Source organism: Carcharodon carcharias, chromosome 7 (genome assembly GCF_017639515.1).
Source record: "Carcharodon carcharias isolate sCarCar2 chromosome 7, sCarCar2.pri, whole genome shotgun sequence".
NCBI lineage: Eukaryota > Metazoa > Chordata > Chondrichthyes > Lamniformes > Lamnidae > Carcharodon > Carcharodon carcharias.
This window is the reverse complement of record NC_054473.1, coordinates 191,245,413-191,261,194: the sequence shown is the minus strand read 5'-3', so window position 1 is coordinate 191,261,194 and position 15,782 is coordinate 191,245,413. Positions and strand designations below refer to the sequence as shown.

Genomic DNA, 15,782 nt, shown 5'->3' with positions numbered 1-15,782 from the left:
CATACTCCTTCCCTCACTCCATACTCCTGCTTCTCTCACTGCATACTCCTGCTTCTCTCACTGCATACTCCTGCTTCTCTCACTGCATACTCCTGCTTCCCTCACTCCATACTCCTGCTTCCCTCACTCCATACTCCTGCTTCCCTCACTCCATACTCCTGCTTCCCTCACTCCATACTCCTGCTTCTCTCACTCCATACTCCTGCTTCCCTCACTCCATACTCCTGCTTCCCTCATTGCATGTTCCTGCTTCTCTCACTGCATACTCCTGCTTCCCTCACTCCATACTCCTGCTTCCCTCACTCCATACTCCTGCTTCCCTCACTGCATACTCCTGCTTCTTTCACTGCATACTCCTGCTTCCCTCACTCCATACTCCTGCTTCCCTCACTTCATACTCCTGCTTCTCTCATTGTATACTCCTGCTTCCCTCACTCCATACTCCTGCTTCCCACATTGCATGTTCCTGCTTCCCTCATTGCATGTTCCTGCTTCCCTCATTGCATGTTCCTGCTTCCCTCACTCCATACTCCTGCTTCCCTCACTCCATACTCCTGCTTCCCTCACTCCATACTCCTGCTTCCCTCATTGCATGTTCCTGCTTCTCTCATTGCATACTCCTGCTTCCCTCACTACATACTCCTGCTTCTCTCACTACATACTCCTGCTTCTCTCACTGCATACTCCTGCTTCCCTCACTCCATACTCTTGCTTCCCTCACTGCATACTCCTGCTTCCCTCACTCCATACTCCTGCTTCTCTCACAGCATACTCCTGCTTCCCTCACTGCATACTCCTGCTTCCCTCACTCCATACTCCTGCTTCCCTCACTCCATACTCCTGCTTCCCTCACTCCATACTCCTGCTTCCCTCACTCCATACTCCTGCTTCCCTCACTCCATACTCCTGCTTCCCTCACTCCATACTCCTGCTTCCCTCACTCCATACTCCTGCTTCCCTCACTCCATACTCCTGCTTCTCTCACTGCATACTCCTGCTTCTCTCACTCCATACTCCTGCTTCCCTCACTGTATACTCCTGCTTCCCTCACTCCATACTCCTGCTTCCCTGACTCCATACTCCTGCTTCTCTCACTGCATACTCCTGCTTCCCTCACTCCATACTCCTGCTTCTCTCATGCATACTCCTGCTTCCCTCACTGCATACTCCTGCTTCCCTCACTGCATACTCCTGCTTCCCTCACTCCATACTCCTGCTTCCCTCACTCCATACTCCTGCTTCTCTCACTCCATACTCCTGCTTCCCTCACTACATACTCTTGCTTCCCTCACTCCATACTCCTGCTTCCCTCATTGTATGTTCCTGCTTCCCTCACTCCATACTCCTGCTTCCCTCACTCCATACTCCTGCTTCTCTCATGCATACTCCTACTTCCCTCACTGCATACTCCTGCTTCCCTCACTCCATACTCCTGCTTCCCTCATTGCATGTTCCTGCTTCTCTAACTGCATACTCCTGCTTCTCTCACTACATACTCCTGCTTCCCTCACTCCATACTCCTGCTTCCCTCACTCCATACTCCTGCTTCTCTCACTCCATACTCCTGCTTCCCTCACTCCATACTCCTGCTTCCCTCACTGCATACTCTTGCTTCCCTCACTGCATACTCCTGCTTCCCTCACTGCATACTCCTGCTTCCCTCACTCCATACTCCTGCTTCCCTCACTCCATACTCCTGCTTCCCTCACTCCATACTCCTGCTTCCCTCATTGCATGTTCCTGCTTCTCTCATTGCATACTCCTGCTTCCCTCACTACATACTCCTGCTTCTCTCACTACATACTCCTGCTTCTCTCACTGCATACTCCTGCTTCCCTCACTCCATACTCCTGCTTCCCTCATTGAATGTTCCTGCTTCTCTCATTGCATACTCCTGCTTCCCTCACTCCATACTCCTGCTTCTCTCATGCATACTCCTGCTTCCCTCACTCCATACTCCTGCTTCCCTCACTCCATACTCCTGCTTCCCTCACTGCATGTTCCTGCTTCTCTCATTGCATACTCCTGCTTCCCTCACTACATACTCCTGCTTCCCTCACTCCATACTCCTGCTTCCCTCATTGCATGTTCCTGCTTCTCTCATTGCATACTCCTGCTTCCCTCACTCCGTACTCCTGCTTCTCTCATGCATACTCCTGCTTCCCTCATTGCATGTTCCTGCTTCTCTCACTGCATACTCCTGCTTCCCTCACTCCATACTCCTGCTTCCCTCACTCCATACTCCTGCTTCCCTCACTGCATACTCCTGCTTCCCTCATTGCATGTTCCTGCTTCCCTCATTGCATTCTCCTGCTTCCCTCACTGCATACTCCTGCTTCCCTCATTGCATACTCCTTCCCTCACTCCATACTCCTGCTTCTCTCACTGCATACTCCTGCTTCCCTCACTCCATACTCCTGCTTCCCTCACTCCATACTCCTGCTTCCCTCACTCCATACTCCTGCTTCTCTCACTGCATACTCCTGCTTCCCTCACTCCATACTCCTGCTTCTCTCACTGCATACTCCTGCTTCCCTCACTCCATACTCCTGCTTCACTCATTGCATGTTCCTGCTTCCCTCACTCCATACACCTGCTTCCCTCACTGCATACTCCTGCTTCTCTCACTGCATACTCCTGCTTCTCTCACTCCATACTCCTGCTTCCCTCATTGCATGTTCCTGCTTCCCTCACTCCATACTCCTGCTTCCCTCACTCCATACTCCTGCTTCCCTCACTGCATACTCCTGCTTCCCTCACTGCATACTCCTGCTTCTCTCACTCCATACTCCTGCTTCCCTCACTGCATACTCCTGCTTCCCTCACTGCATACTCCTGCTTCCCTCACTGCATACCCCTGCTTCCCTCACTCCATACTCCTGCTTCCCTCACTGCATACTCCTGCTTCTCTCACTCCATACTCCTGCTTCCCTGACTGCATACTCCTGCTTCCCTCATTCCATACTCCTGCTTCCCTCACTGCATACTCTTGCTTCCCTCACTGCATATTCCTGCTTCCCTCACTGCATACTCCTGCTTCCCTCATTGCATGTTCCTGCTTCCCTCACTGCATACTCCTGCTTCCCTCACTGCATACTCCTGCTTCTCTCACTGCATACTCCTGCTTCCCTCACTGCATACTCCTGCTTCTCTCACTCCATACTCCTGCTTCCCTCATTGCATACTGCTGCTTCCCTCATTGCATGTTCCTGCTTCTCTCATTGCATACTTCTGCTTCCCTCACTACATACTCCTGCTTCTCTCACTACATACTCCTGCTTCTCTCATTGCATACTCCTGCTTCCCTCACTGCATACTCCTGCTTCCCTCACTCCATACTCCTGCTTCTCTCATGCATACTCCTGCTTCCCTCATTGCATACTCCTGCTTCCCTCATTCCATACTCCTGCTTCCCTCATTGCATGTTCCTGCTTCTCTCACTGCATACTCCTGCTTCCCTCACTCCATACTCCTGCTTCCCTCACTCCATACTCCTGCTTCCCTCACTGCATACTCCTGCTTCCCTCATTGCATGTTCCTGCTTCCCTCATTGCATTCTCCTGCTTCCCTCACTGCATACTCCTTCCCTCACTCCATACTCCTGCTTCTCTCACTGCATACTCCTGCTTCTCTCACTGCATACTCCTGCTTCTCTCACTGCATACTCCTGCTTCCCTCACTCCATACTCCTGCTTCCCTCACTCCATACTCCTGCTTCCCTCACTCCATACTCCTGCTTCTCTCACTCCATACTCCTGCTTCCCTCACTCCATACTTCTGCTTCCCTCATTGCATGTTCCTGCTTCTCTCACTGCATACTCCTGCTTCCCTCACTCCATACTCCTGCTTCCCTCACTCCATACTCCTGCTTCCCTCACTGCATACTCCTGCTTCTCTCACTGCATACTCCTGCTTCCCTCACTCCATACTCCTGCTTCCCTCACTTCATACTCCTGCTTCTCTCATTGTATACTCCTGCTTCCCTCACTCCATACTCCTGCTTCCCACATTGCATGTTCCTGCTTCCCTCATTGCATGTTCCTGCTTCCCTCATTGCATGTTCCTGCTTCCCTCACTCCATACTCCTGCTTCCCTCACTCCATACTCCTGCTTCCCTCACTCCATACTCCTGCTTCCCTCATTGCATGTTCCTGCTTCTCTCATTGCATACTCCTGCTTCCCTCACTACATACTCCTGCTTCTCTCACTACATACTCCTGCTTCTCTCACTGCATACTCCTGCTTCCCTCACTCCATACTCTTGCTTCCCTCACTGCATACTCCTGCTTCCCTCACTCCATACTCCTGCTTCTCTCACAGCATACTCCTGCTTCCCTCACTGCATACTCCTGCTTCCCTCACTCCATACTCCTGCTTCTCTCACAGCATACTCCTGCTTCCCTCACTCCATACTCCTGCTTCCCTCACTCCATACTCCTGCTTCCCTCACTCCATACTCCTGCTTCCCTCACTCCATACTCCTGCTTCCCTCACTCCATACTCCTGCTTCCCTCACTCCATACTCCTGCTTCTCTCACTGCATACTCCTGCTTCTCTCACTCCATACTCCTGCTTCCCTCACTGTATACTCCTGCTTCCCTCACTCCATACTCCTGCTTCCCTGACTCCATACTCCTGCTTCTCTCACTGCATACTCCTGCTTCCCTCACTCCATACTCCTGCTTCTCTCATGCATACTCCTGCTTCCCTCACTGCATACTCCTGCTTCCCTCACTGCATACTCCTGCTTCCCTCACTCCATACTCCTGCTTCCCTCACTCCATACTCCTGCTTCTCTCACTCCATACTCCTGCTTCCCTCACTACATACTCTTGCTTCCCTCACTCCATACTCCTGCTTCCCTCATTGTATGTTCCTGCTTCCCTCACTCCATACTCCTGCTTCCCTCACTCCATACTCCTGCTTCTCTCATGCATACTCCTACTTCCCTCACTGCATACTCCTGCTTCCCTCACTCCATACTCCTGCTTCCCTCATTGCATGTTCCTGCTTCTCTAACTGCATACTCCTGCTTCTCTCACTACATACTCCTGCTTCCCTCACTCCATACTCCTGCTTCCCTCACTCCATACTCCTGCTTCTCTCACTCCATACTCCTGCTTCCCTCACTCCATACTCCTGCTTCCCTCACTCCATACTCTTGCTTCCCTCACTGCATACTCCTGCTTCCCTCACTGCATACTCCTGCTTCCCTCACTCCATACTCCTGCTTCCCTCACTCCATACTCCTGCTTCCCTCACTCCATACTCCTGCTTCCCTCATTGCATGTTCCTGCTTCTCTCATTGCATACTCCTGCTTCCCTCACTACATACTCCTGCTTCTCTCACTACATACTCCTGCTTCTCTCACTGCATACTCCTGCTTCCCTCACTCCATACTCCTGCTTCCCTCATTGCATGTTCCTGCTTCTCTCATTGCATACTCCTGCTTCCCTCACTCCATACTCCTGCTTCTCTCATGCATACTCCTGCTTCCCTCATTGCATGTTCCTGCTTCTCTCACTCCATACTCCTGCTTCCCTCACTCCATACTCCTGCTTCCCTCACTCCATACTCCTGCTTCCCTCACTGCATACTCCTGCTTCCCTCATTGCATGTTCCTGCTTCCCTCATTGCATTCTCCTGCTTCCCTCACTGCATACTCCTGCTTCCCTCATTGCATACTCCTTCCCTCACTCCATACTCCTGCTTCTCTCACTGCATACTCCTGCTTCCCTCACTCCATACTCCTGCTTCCCTCACTCCATACTCCTGCTTCTCTCACTGCATACTCCTGCTTCCCTCACTCCATACTCCTGCTTCTCTCACTGCATACTCCTGCTTCCCTCACTCCATACTCCTGCTTCCCTCATTGCATGTTCCTGCTTCCCTCACTCCATACACCTGCTTCCCTCACTCCATACACCTGCTTCCCTCACTGCATACTCCTGCTTCTCTCACTGCATACTCCTGCTTCCCTCACTCCATACTCCTGCTTCCCTCATTGCATGTTCCTGCTTCCCTCAATCCATACTCCTGCTTCCCTCACTCCATACTCCTGCTTCCCTCACTGCATACTCCTGCTTCCCTCACTGCATACTCCTGCTTCTCTCACTCCATACTCCTGCTTCCCTCACTGCATACTCCTGCTTCCCTCACTGCATACCCCTGCTTCCCTCACTCCATACTCCTGCTTCCCTCACTGCATACTCCTGCTTCTCTCACTCCATACTCCTGCTTCCCTGACTGCATACTCCTGCTTCCCTCATTCCATACTCCTGCTTCCCTCACTGCATACTCTTGCTTCCCTCACTGCATACTCCTGCTTCCCTCACTGCATACTCCTGCTTCCCTCATTGCATGTTCCTGCTTCCCTCACTGCATACTCCTGCTTCCCTCACTGCATACTCCTGCTTCTCTCACTGCATACTCCTGCTTCCCTCACTGCATACTCCTGCTTCTCTCACTCCATACTCCTGCTTCCCTCATTGCATACTCCTGCTTCCCTCATTGCATGTTCCTGCTTCTCTCATTGCATACTCCTGCTTCCCTCACTACATACTCCTGCTTCTCTCACTACATACTCCTGCTTCTCTCATTGCATACTCCTGCTTCCCTCACTGCATACTCCTGCTTCCCTCACTCCATACTCCTGCTTCTCTCATGCATACTCCTGCTTCCCTCATTGCATACTCCTGCTTCCCTCATTCCATACTCCTGCTTCCCTCATTGCATGTTCCTGCTTCTCTCACTGCATACTCCTGCTTCCCTCACTCCATACTCCTGCTTCCCTCACTCCATACTCCTGCTTCCCTCACTGCATACTCCTGCTTCCCTCATTGCATGTTCCTGCTTCCCTCATTGCATGTTCCTGCTTCCCTCATTGCATTCTCCTGCTTCCCTCACTGCATACTCCTTCCCTCACTCCATACTCCTGCTTCTCTCACTGCATACTCCTGCTTCTCTCACTGCATACTCCTGCTTCCCTCACTCCATACTCCTGCTTCCCTCACTCCATACTCCTGCTTCCCTCACTCCATACTCTTGCTTCCCTCACTGCATACTCCTGCTTCCCTCACTGCATACTCCTGCTTCCCTCACTCCATACTCCTGCTTCCCTCACTCCATACTCCTGCTTCCCTCACTCCATACTCCTGCTTCCCTCATTGCATGTTCCTGCTTCTCTCATTGCATACTCCTGCTTCCCTCACTACATACTCCTGCTTCTCTCACTGCATACTCCTGCTTCTCTCACTGCATACTCCTGCTTCCCTCACTCCATACTCCTGCTTCCCTCATTGCATGTTCCTGCTTCTCTCATTGCATACTCCTGCTTCCCTCACTCCATACTCCTGCTTCTCTCATGCATACTCCTGCTTCCCTCATTGCATGTTCCTGCTTCTCTCACTCCATACTCCTGCTTCCCTCACTCCATACTCCTGCTTCCCTCACTCCATACTCCTGCTTCCCTCACTGCATACTCCTGCTTCCCTCATTGCATGTTCCTGCTTCCCTCATTGCATTCTCCTGCTTCCCTCACTGCATACTCCTGCTTCCCTCATTGCATACTCCTTCCCTCACTCCATACTCCTGCTTCTCTCACTGCATACTCCTGCTTCCCTCACTCCATACTCCTGCTTCCCTCACTCCATACTCCTGCTTCCCTCACTGCATACTCCTGCTTCCCTCACTCCATACTCCTGCTTCTCTCACTGCATACTCCTGCTTCCCTCACTCCATACTCCTGCTTCCCTCATTGCATGTTCCTGCTTCCCTCACTCCATACACCTGCTTCCCTCACTGCATACTCCTGCTTCTCTCACTGCATACTCCTGCTTCCCTCACTCCATACTCCTGCTTCCCTCATTGCATGTTCCTGCTTCCCTCACTCCATACTCCTGCTTCCCTCACTCCATACTCCTGCTTCCCTCACTGCATACTCCTGCTTCCCTCACTGCATACTCCTGCTTCCCTCACTGCATACTCCTGCTTCCCTCACTGCATACCCCTGCTTCCCTCACTCCATACTCCTGCTTCCCTCACTGCATACTCCTGCTTCCCTCACTGCATACCCCTGCTTCCCTCACTCCATACTCCTGCTTCCCTCACTGCATACTCCTGCTTCTCTCACTCCATACTCCTGCTTCCCTGACTGCATACTCCTGCTTCCCTCATTCCATACTCCTGCTTCCCTCACTGCATACTCTTGCTTCCCTCACTGCATACTCCTGCTTCCCTCACTGCATACTCCTGCTTCCCTCATTGCATGTTCCTGCTTCCCTCACTGCATACTCCTGCTTCCCTCACTGCATACTCCTGCTTCTCTCACTGCATACTCCTGCTTCCCTCACTGCATACTCCTGCTTCTCTCACTCCATACTCCTGCTTCCCTCATTGCATACTCCTGCTTCCCTCATTGCATGTTCCTGCTTCTCTCATTGCATACTCCTGCTTCCCTCACTACATACTCCTGCTTCTCTCACTACATACTCCTGCTTCTCTCATTGCATACTCCTGCTTCCCTCACTGCATACTCCTGCTTCCCTCACTCCATACTCCTGCTTCTCTCATGCATACTCCTGCTTCCCTCATTGCATACTCCTGCTTCCCTCATTCCATACTCCTGCTTCCCTCATTGCATGTTCCTGCTTCTCTCACTGCATACTCCTGCTTCCCTCACTCCATACTCCTGCTTCCCTCACTCCATACTCCTGCTTCCCTCACTGCATACTCCTGCTTCCCTCATTGCATGTTCCTGCTTCCCTCATTGCATGTTCCTGCTTCCCTCATTGCATTCTCCTGCTTCCCTCACTGCATACTCCTTCCCTCACTCCATACTCCTGCTTCTCTCACTGCATACTCCTGCTTCTCTCACTGCATACTCCTGCTTCCCTCACTCCATACTCCTGCTTCCCTCACTCCATACTCCTGCTTCTCTCACTCCATACTCCTGCTTCCCTCACTCCATACTCCTGCTTCTCTCACTGCATACTCCTGCTTCCCTCACTCCATACTCCTGCTTCCCTCATTGCATGTTCCTGCTTCCCTCACTCCATACTCCTGCTTCCCTCACTGCATACTCCTGCTTCTCTCACTCCATACTCCTGCTTCCCTCACTGCATACTCCTGCTTCCCTCACTGCATACTCCTGCTTCCCTCACTCCATACTCCTGCTTCCCTCACTGCATACTCCTGCTTCTCTCACTCCATACTCCTGCTTCCCTGACTGCATACTCCTGCTTCCCTCATTCCATACTCCTGCTTCCCTCACTGCATACTCCTGCTTCCCTCATTGCATACTCCTGCTTCCCTCACTCCATACTCCTGCTTCCCTCACTCCATACTCCTGCTTCCCTCACTCCATACTCCTGCTTCCCTCACTCCATACTCCTGCTTCCCTCATTGCATGTTCCTGCTTCCCTCATTGCATGTTCCTGCTTCCCTCATTGCTCCTGCTTCCCTCACTGCATACTCCTGCTTCCCTCTTTGCACGTTCCTGCTTCCCTCACTCCATACTCCTGCTTCCCTCACTGCATACTCCTGCTTCTCTCACTCCATACTCCTGCTTCCCTCACTCCATACTCCTGCTTCCCTCATTGCACGTTCCTGCTTCCCTCATTGCACGTTCCTGCTTCCCTCACTGCATATTCCTGCTTCACTCACTGCATACTCCTGCTTCCCTCACTCCATACTCCTGCTTCCCTCATTGCACATTCCTGCTTCCCTCACTGCATACTCCTGCTTCACTCACTGCATACTACTGCTTCCCTCACTCCATACTCCTGCTTCACTCACTGCATACTCCTGCTTCCCTCACTCCATACTCCTGCTTCCCTCATTACATGTTTCTGCTTCCCTCATTGCATTTTCCTGCTTCCCTCATGCATTCTCCTACTTCCCTCACAACATACTCCTGCTTCTCTCATTGCATACTCCTGCTTCCCTCACTCCATACTCCTGCTTCCCTCACTCCATGCTCCTGCTTCCCTCATTGCATTCTCCTACTTCCCTCACTGCATACTCCTGCTTCTCTCACTGCATACTCCTGCTTCCCTCACTGCATACTCCTGCTTCCCTCACTCCATATTCCTGCTTCCCTGACGGCATACTCCTGCTTCCCTGACGGCATACTCCTGCTTCTCTTCCTGCACACACCCACTTCTCTAATTGCACGCTGCAGCCTCTCCCTGCGTGCTCCCACCTCTCCACACTTTTTTTATGAACAGATTCCTAAACCTAGAAATTTGATGCATTTGCTGAGGTAAGTATTGAGGAATGAGTGAGTGAACTTCATCTCCTTTCTCTCTGTCCTTCTGCAGATGGGCTGGGGGGACCTAGGAGTCTTCGGGGAACCGTCCAGGGAGACCCCAAACTTAGATCGAATGGCTGCTGAAGGAATGCTGTTCCCAAACTTCTATGCTGCCAACCCACTGTGTTCCCCATGTAAGTGACATATGTTTGCAAATCTTAAACCAACAAAGCAGCAAGTCTTAAAGGAAATTTAAAAAAAGAAAGATGTGGGGAAGATGTTTCCATTAGTAGGAGAGACTAGGATCTGAGGGCACAGCCTCAGAGTAAAGGGAAGACGTTTTAGAACAGAGATGAAGAGAAACTTCTTTAGCCAGAGAGTGGTGAATCTATCGAATTCATTGCCACAGAAGGCTGTGGAGGCCAGGTCATTGAGTGTATTTAAGACCGAGATAGATAGGTTCTTGATTGGTAAGGGGATCAAAGGTTATGGGGAGAAAGCGGGAGAATGAGGTTGAGAAACTTATCAGCCATGATTGAATGGTGGAGCAGACTCGATGGGCCAAATGGCCTAATTTTTGCTCCTCTGTCTTATGGTCTTATGGACTTGAATTCCTGAAGCACTTTTCATGATCCCGCAATGTCCCAAAGCGCTTTACATGCAGTGAAGCACAAACGTAAACAACAGGAGCAGCAGATCATTCAGCCCTTCAAACCTGCTCCGCCATTCAATATGATCATGGCTGATCTCAGCTCCACTTACCCACCCACTCCCCATATTCTTATTCCTTAAGAGAACAAATACACCTTGTCCATCACAGTCTTGAATATACACAACACTGGCACATTCACAACCCTCTCAGTGGAGAGCGTTATAGTTAGGGGCCAGCATTTATTGCCCATCCCTAGTTGCTCTTCAGAAGGTGGTGGTGAGCTGCCTTCTTGAACTGCTGCAGTCCATGTGGTGTAGGTACACCCACAGTGCTGTTAAGGAGGGAGTTCCAGGATTTTGACCCAGCAACAGTGAAGGAAAGGTGATATATTTCCAAGTCAGGATGGTGAATGGCTTGGAGGGGAACTTCCAGGTGGTGTTTGCTTCCATACACCTGCTGCCCTTGTCCTTCTAGATGGTAGTGGTCGTGGGTTTGGAAGGTGCTGTTAAAGAAGCCTAGGTGAATTCCTGCAGTCCCAGACTCTACTATCACAATCCCTGGGTATGTCCTGTCCCACTGGCAGGACAGACTCAGCAGAGGTGGTGGCACAGTGGTATACAGTCAGGGGGTTATTGCCCTGGGAACATCGACTCTGGACCCCATGAAGTTTCATGGCATGAGGTCAAACATGGGCAAGGAAACCTCCTGCTGATTACCATATACTGCCTCCCTCAGCTGATGAACCAGTGCCCCTCCATGTTGAACACCACTTGGAGGAAGCATTGAGGATGGCAAGGATGCAGAATGTACTCTTGGGGGACTTCAGTGTCCAACACTATGAGTGGCTTGGTGGTACCACTAATGACCGAGCTGGCAGAGTCCTAAAGGACATAGCTGCTGGGCTGGAACTGTGGCAGGTGGTGAAGGAACCAACAAGAGAGAAAAACGTACTTGACCTCATCCTCACCAACCTGCCTGCCGCAGATGCTTCTGTCCATGACAGTATGGGTAGGAGTAATCACTGCACAGTCATTATGGACACAAAGTCCTGCCTTCACATTGAGGATATCCTCCATCATGTTGTTTGGCACTACCACTATGCTAAACGGGACAGATTTCAATCTTCAGCCAGAAGTGCCAAGTGGATGATCCATCTCAGCCTCCTCCAGAGGTCTCCAGCATCACGGATGCCAGTCTTCAGCCAATTCGATTCACTCCACGTGATATCAAGAAACAGCTGAAGGCACTGGATACTGCAAAGGCTATGGGCCCTGACAATATTCCAGCATAATACTGAAGACTTGTGCTCCATCCCCAGCAGGTGAGCCCGGTGCCTTCATCAACAGGAAGGGCTTCCACTCCATGAACGTGCAGATAGTGTGTGATCACAGGATACTGATTCTACAAGTCTGTGCAAGGTACCCAGGCAGCTCCCACGACACCTACATCCTCAGACACTCCCAGGTGCCGGGGCTCTTCAGTGCTGCAGCCCGGCTGGATGGATGGCTGCTGGGTGACAAGGGCTATCCCCTCAGAAGGTGGCTCATGACACCTCTCTGCCATCCAAGAACAGAAGCTGAGCAGCAGTACAATAGGAGCCACACCTCCTCAGGGGCTGTGGTGGAGAGAACAAATCAGTCTTCTCAAAATGCGCTTCCGATGCCTGGACCCCTCAGGGGATGCACTCCACTACCCCTCCAGATCGTGTCTCGGTGATGGTGGTTGCATGCTGCGTTCTCCACAATCTTGCGCTGGAAAGGGGGGGACACAGTGGATGATGAAGATGTCGACGCAGTGGCTGCGGCTGCACACGATGGGTCCAGCGGTGAGTCTGAGGATGAGCAGGCACAGGGGAATGCTGAGGGGGTAGACGCTGACCCGGGCAGACTCCAGGGAGGCAGAGACACCTGGGAGGCTTTAATCCAATGAACCTTCAGCTAGCACACTACATATGGACCTCCAGAACAAGTCTGGGCTGTAGGCTCCATTCTCAATACCTGAGTGCAAAATCTGCCAGGTTAGGAATGTTAACTAAGGGCCTTGTTAATATAGCTGAATGTCCCACAAAGCACTCATTACAGTCTTGTAAACTATCCACCTGCAGAAGAAAAGAGGCACCCTCAGCCATGGTCACATGTCTGAATTTAATATCACAAGCAAAGAAACTATAGGAAACAAAATGACATTGATGTTGAAAATCAAAACAAATCAGAAAGACCTCATTGCGGGCCAACACAAAAGCACCAGTGAGAAACCCACGGTGTGCCTAAACTGCCTTATGGTTACCTTTCTAGGTGCTATGTCTTGGTGCTGCCCCCTCGCTGGGAGTGGTATCTGAGACAGCTGCTGACTCTGCTGTCCTGTTGGCCTCGATGACCTTGGTGGTCGTCCTCTAGCCCGTGGAGCCTTTGATGGCCCTGCCCGGGAGGGAGCTGCCAGTTCCACAGCTGGGATCTCCCCAGTCACCGCAGCCTCACCGGATGCTACGGTCACTGGCAGAGGGGCGGAGGAGCTGCCGCCCTCATCTGGAGCACCCTGAGAGGAGCCCGCAGAGACGACAGGAAGCTGCTGCGCTGACATGAGGTCGCTTTGGACCTCCCTGCTCACCGTGGATGGATGGGCACCGAGCTGGGAAACTTGGTGCCCAGACCATCTCCCACACTGGCACTGACCAGCTGAGGTCAATGCCGATGTGAGGGTTTGCTGGTCCGAGTGCATCCCCTGGAAGCCCTGATGGGTCTCCTGAAGGAGCCTCTCCACGAGAGTCGCCACTCTCTCCACGGAGGAGGCGTGGCGCTCGGACATGAGGCTTATTGCTTCGGCGATCATCTGCATAGACTCCTTCACCACGGACATCAGGCCAAGCACAGCCTCATGTATCTCCCCCAGATGCTCCCGCACACCCAGCCACATTTCCTGCGCTTGCTGCGTCACGGACCACTCCAGAAGCACATCATCAGACACCGACTGAACATGTACCTGGTCCCCTGCAGACCTCCCACTGCTGGCGCCATGGGCACTCTCTGCCTCTGCCAGCTCCTTCAACTGTAAAGTGCCCTCACCGCTGTGCCAGGGACACTATCCGATGTTCTAATTCCCACCAAGGTGCTAGTATCTGCGCTGATGCCTACCTGGCACAGATGGTGTGATGCTGATGAGACTTCAGGGTCCTCAGGTGTGAGAGGGAGCCTCTGCTGCTCCTCCTCCTGGCCCTGTTCCGCTGATGCTGAAAGGAAGAACAAGGACATTGGATCAGTTAACGTGGAGACAATGTCAGTGTGTATCCCTGTCCCCCAGATCATTATGCACTCATCCTTCCATAAGCAATGGTCAAGCCATGGTGCAAAATTAAATGACTGAACATTCAGCACTGCTATGGCTGTTTGGAGAACAATGGTGACCTCACTGCTGGGCAAACATACCTGCCCCTGGCACCCCAGCCTCAACGACACCGGTGGACCTGGGCGCATGGTGCCTCTCCAAATCCAGGGCCTCCTGCTTGAAGCGGCTGAGAATGGCTAACTGTGCCTGGCCCTCCGCCATTCCTCACCTGCTCAGCAGCATTATGTGCATTCTTCTCCTGAAAAGGAGAGAAGAGCATTGATTAGTGCAAATTGAACATGGAGTCTCTTTGCAGACAGCCCACCCCAACCAGAGTGGGACATTGCAGGGCTCCAGTGTCTCCTCACCCTGCTGCTGCCCAACACTCACACAAAGATGCCAGCCCTGTTCCCCACTCATCCCCCCTTGGCCAAATGCTGCCGACATCACATTAGGCACCACACGGTATAACCTTCCATAGCAAGGAGGTGCAAGCACGTGGAATGTAGAGGGCAGCAGATCAATCGGTGCCAACACCACCTTGAAGCTCCCCTCCCAGCAAGTCATCACCCTGACTTTGACATGTCATGGAGTTCCAGCACTGCGCCTAGGTGCAGCTCCTCCAGGTTGCCCCCTAACCAGTAATGTGGGTCTCGATGTACCACATGCTGCAGGGGCAGAACCCATCTCTTTACCACCCTCTCAGGCTGACCTCAGCAAGGGCAATATCTGCTGGCCCACCCAGTGAAGGACACGTCGTCAATGATTTAATGCAGTCACTACACTCAGACTTGCGGGGGGTGGGGGCGAGCGGTGCGGACAGCAGTGGGGAAAGTCTACATGCTGGGTTAAGTGACCAATGCCAACATGGTACTCACCCTTCCTGAGTGCAACAGGTCGTTGAAACGTTTGCGACACTGGACCCAGATGCGCTGCACCACATCGCGGGCTCTCCCCACCTCCACCACCTCTCAGACACATTTGGTCATGTGGGGGGGCTTCCTCCTCCCATCCTGGGGTATGAGGACCTCCGGCCATGCTGCCACCTCCCCAAACAGGGCAGCAAGGCAATCATCGAAAGAACGAGGGGCACAGTGCCCCCCTGCCCTACCCTCCTGCCTGGCCTGCTCATCAGCAGCACTCAGGGGAGTCCTTCCACTGGCCACCATTCACAGCCTGTGAAAGGCTGCAGGAGCCTTTTAAAACAGGCCGCCCGGGTCCTCATTGGACCCGGTGGTCATTGCAGTCCTGCCGCCGCCCACTCCCGCTGTCCTCGAGAGTCGCGATTCACGCTGGGCGAGCAGTAATTGGCCTGCCCACTCTCGCTCCGCCCCCTCACCAGCCAGAAAATTCAGCCCTATGTGTCTTACTGTTGCCTTATCGCAGGTCTAACTGGGAGCCAAATTAATTAGGGGATTTAGAAGTTATTATAGTAGTAATTTGTAAACCTATGTATATATTTAAAATCATTTCTTCTAGTAATAAAGGTTTAATTTAGTTTAGTATGAAACCTATAAGATATGGTGGTCTTCTTACTACTGAATTCAAGGCACGCATCT

General features: G+C 52.1%; 1 protein-coding gene across 1 annotated transcript in view; it reads left to right on the top strand.

The window, feature by feature from the left end:
* The window catches only part of galns (galactosamine (N-acetyl)-6-sulfatase), a 98,356-nt gene that overhangs the window by 38,718 nt on the left and 43,856 nt on the right, over nucleotides 1–15,782 (top strand). Inside the window, exon 2 of the mRNA XM_041191579.1 lies at nucleotides 10,321–10,444. Within this exon, the coding sequence (XP_041047513.1) occupies nucleotides 10,321–10,444 (124 nt within the window). The remainder of the gene's footprint in view (nucleotides 1–10,320; nucleotides 10,445–15,782) is intronic.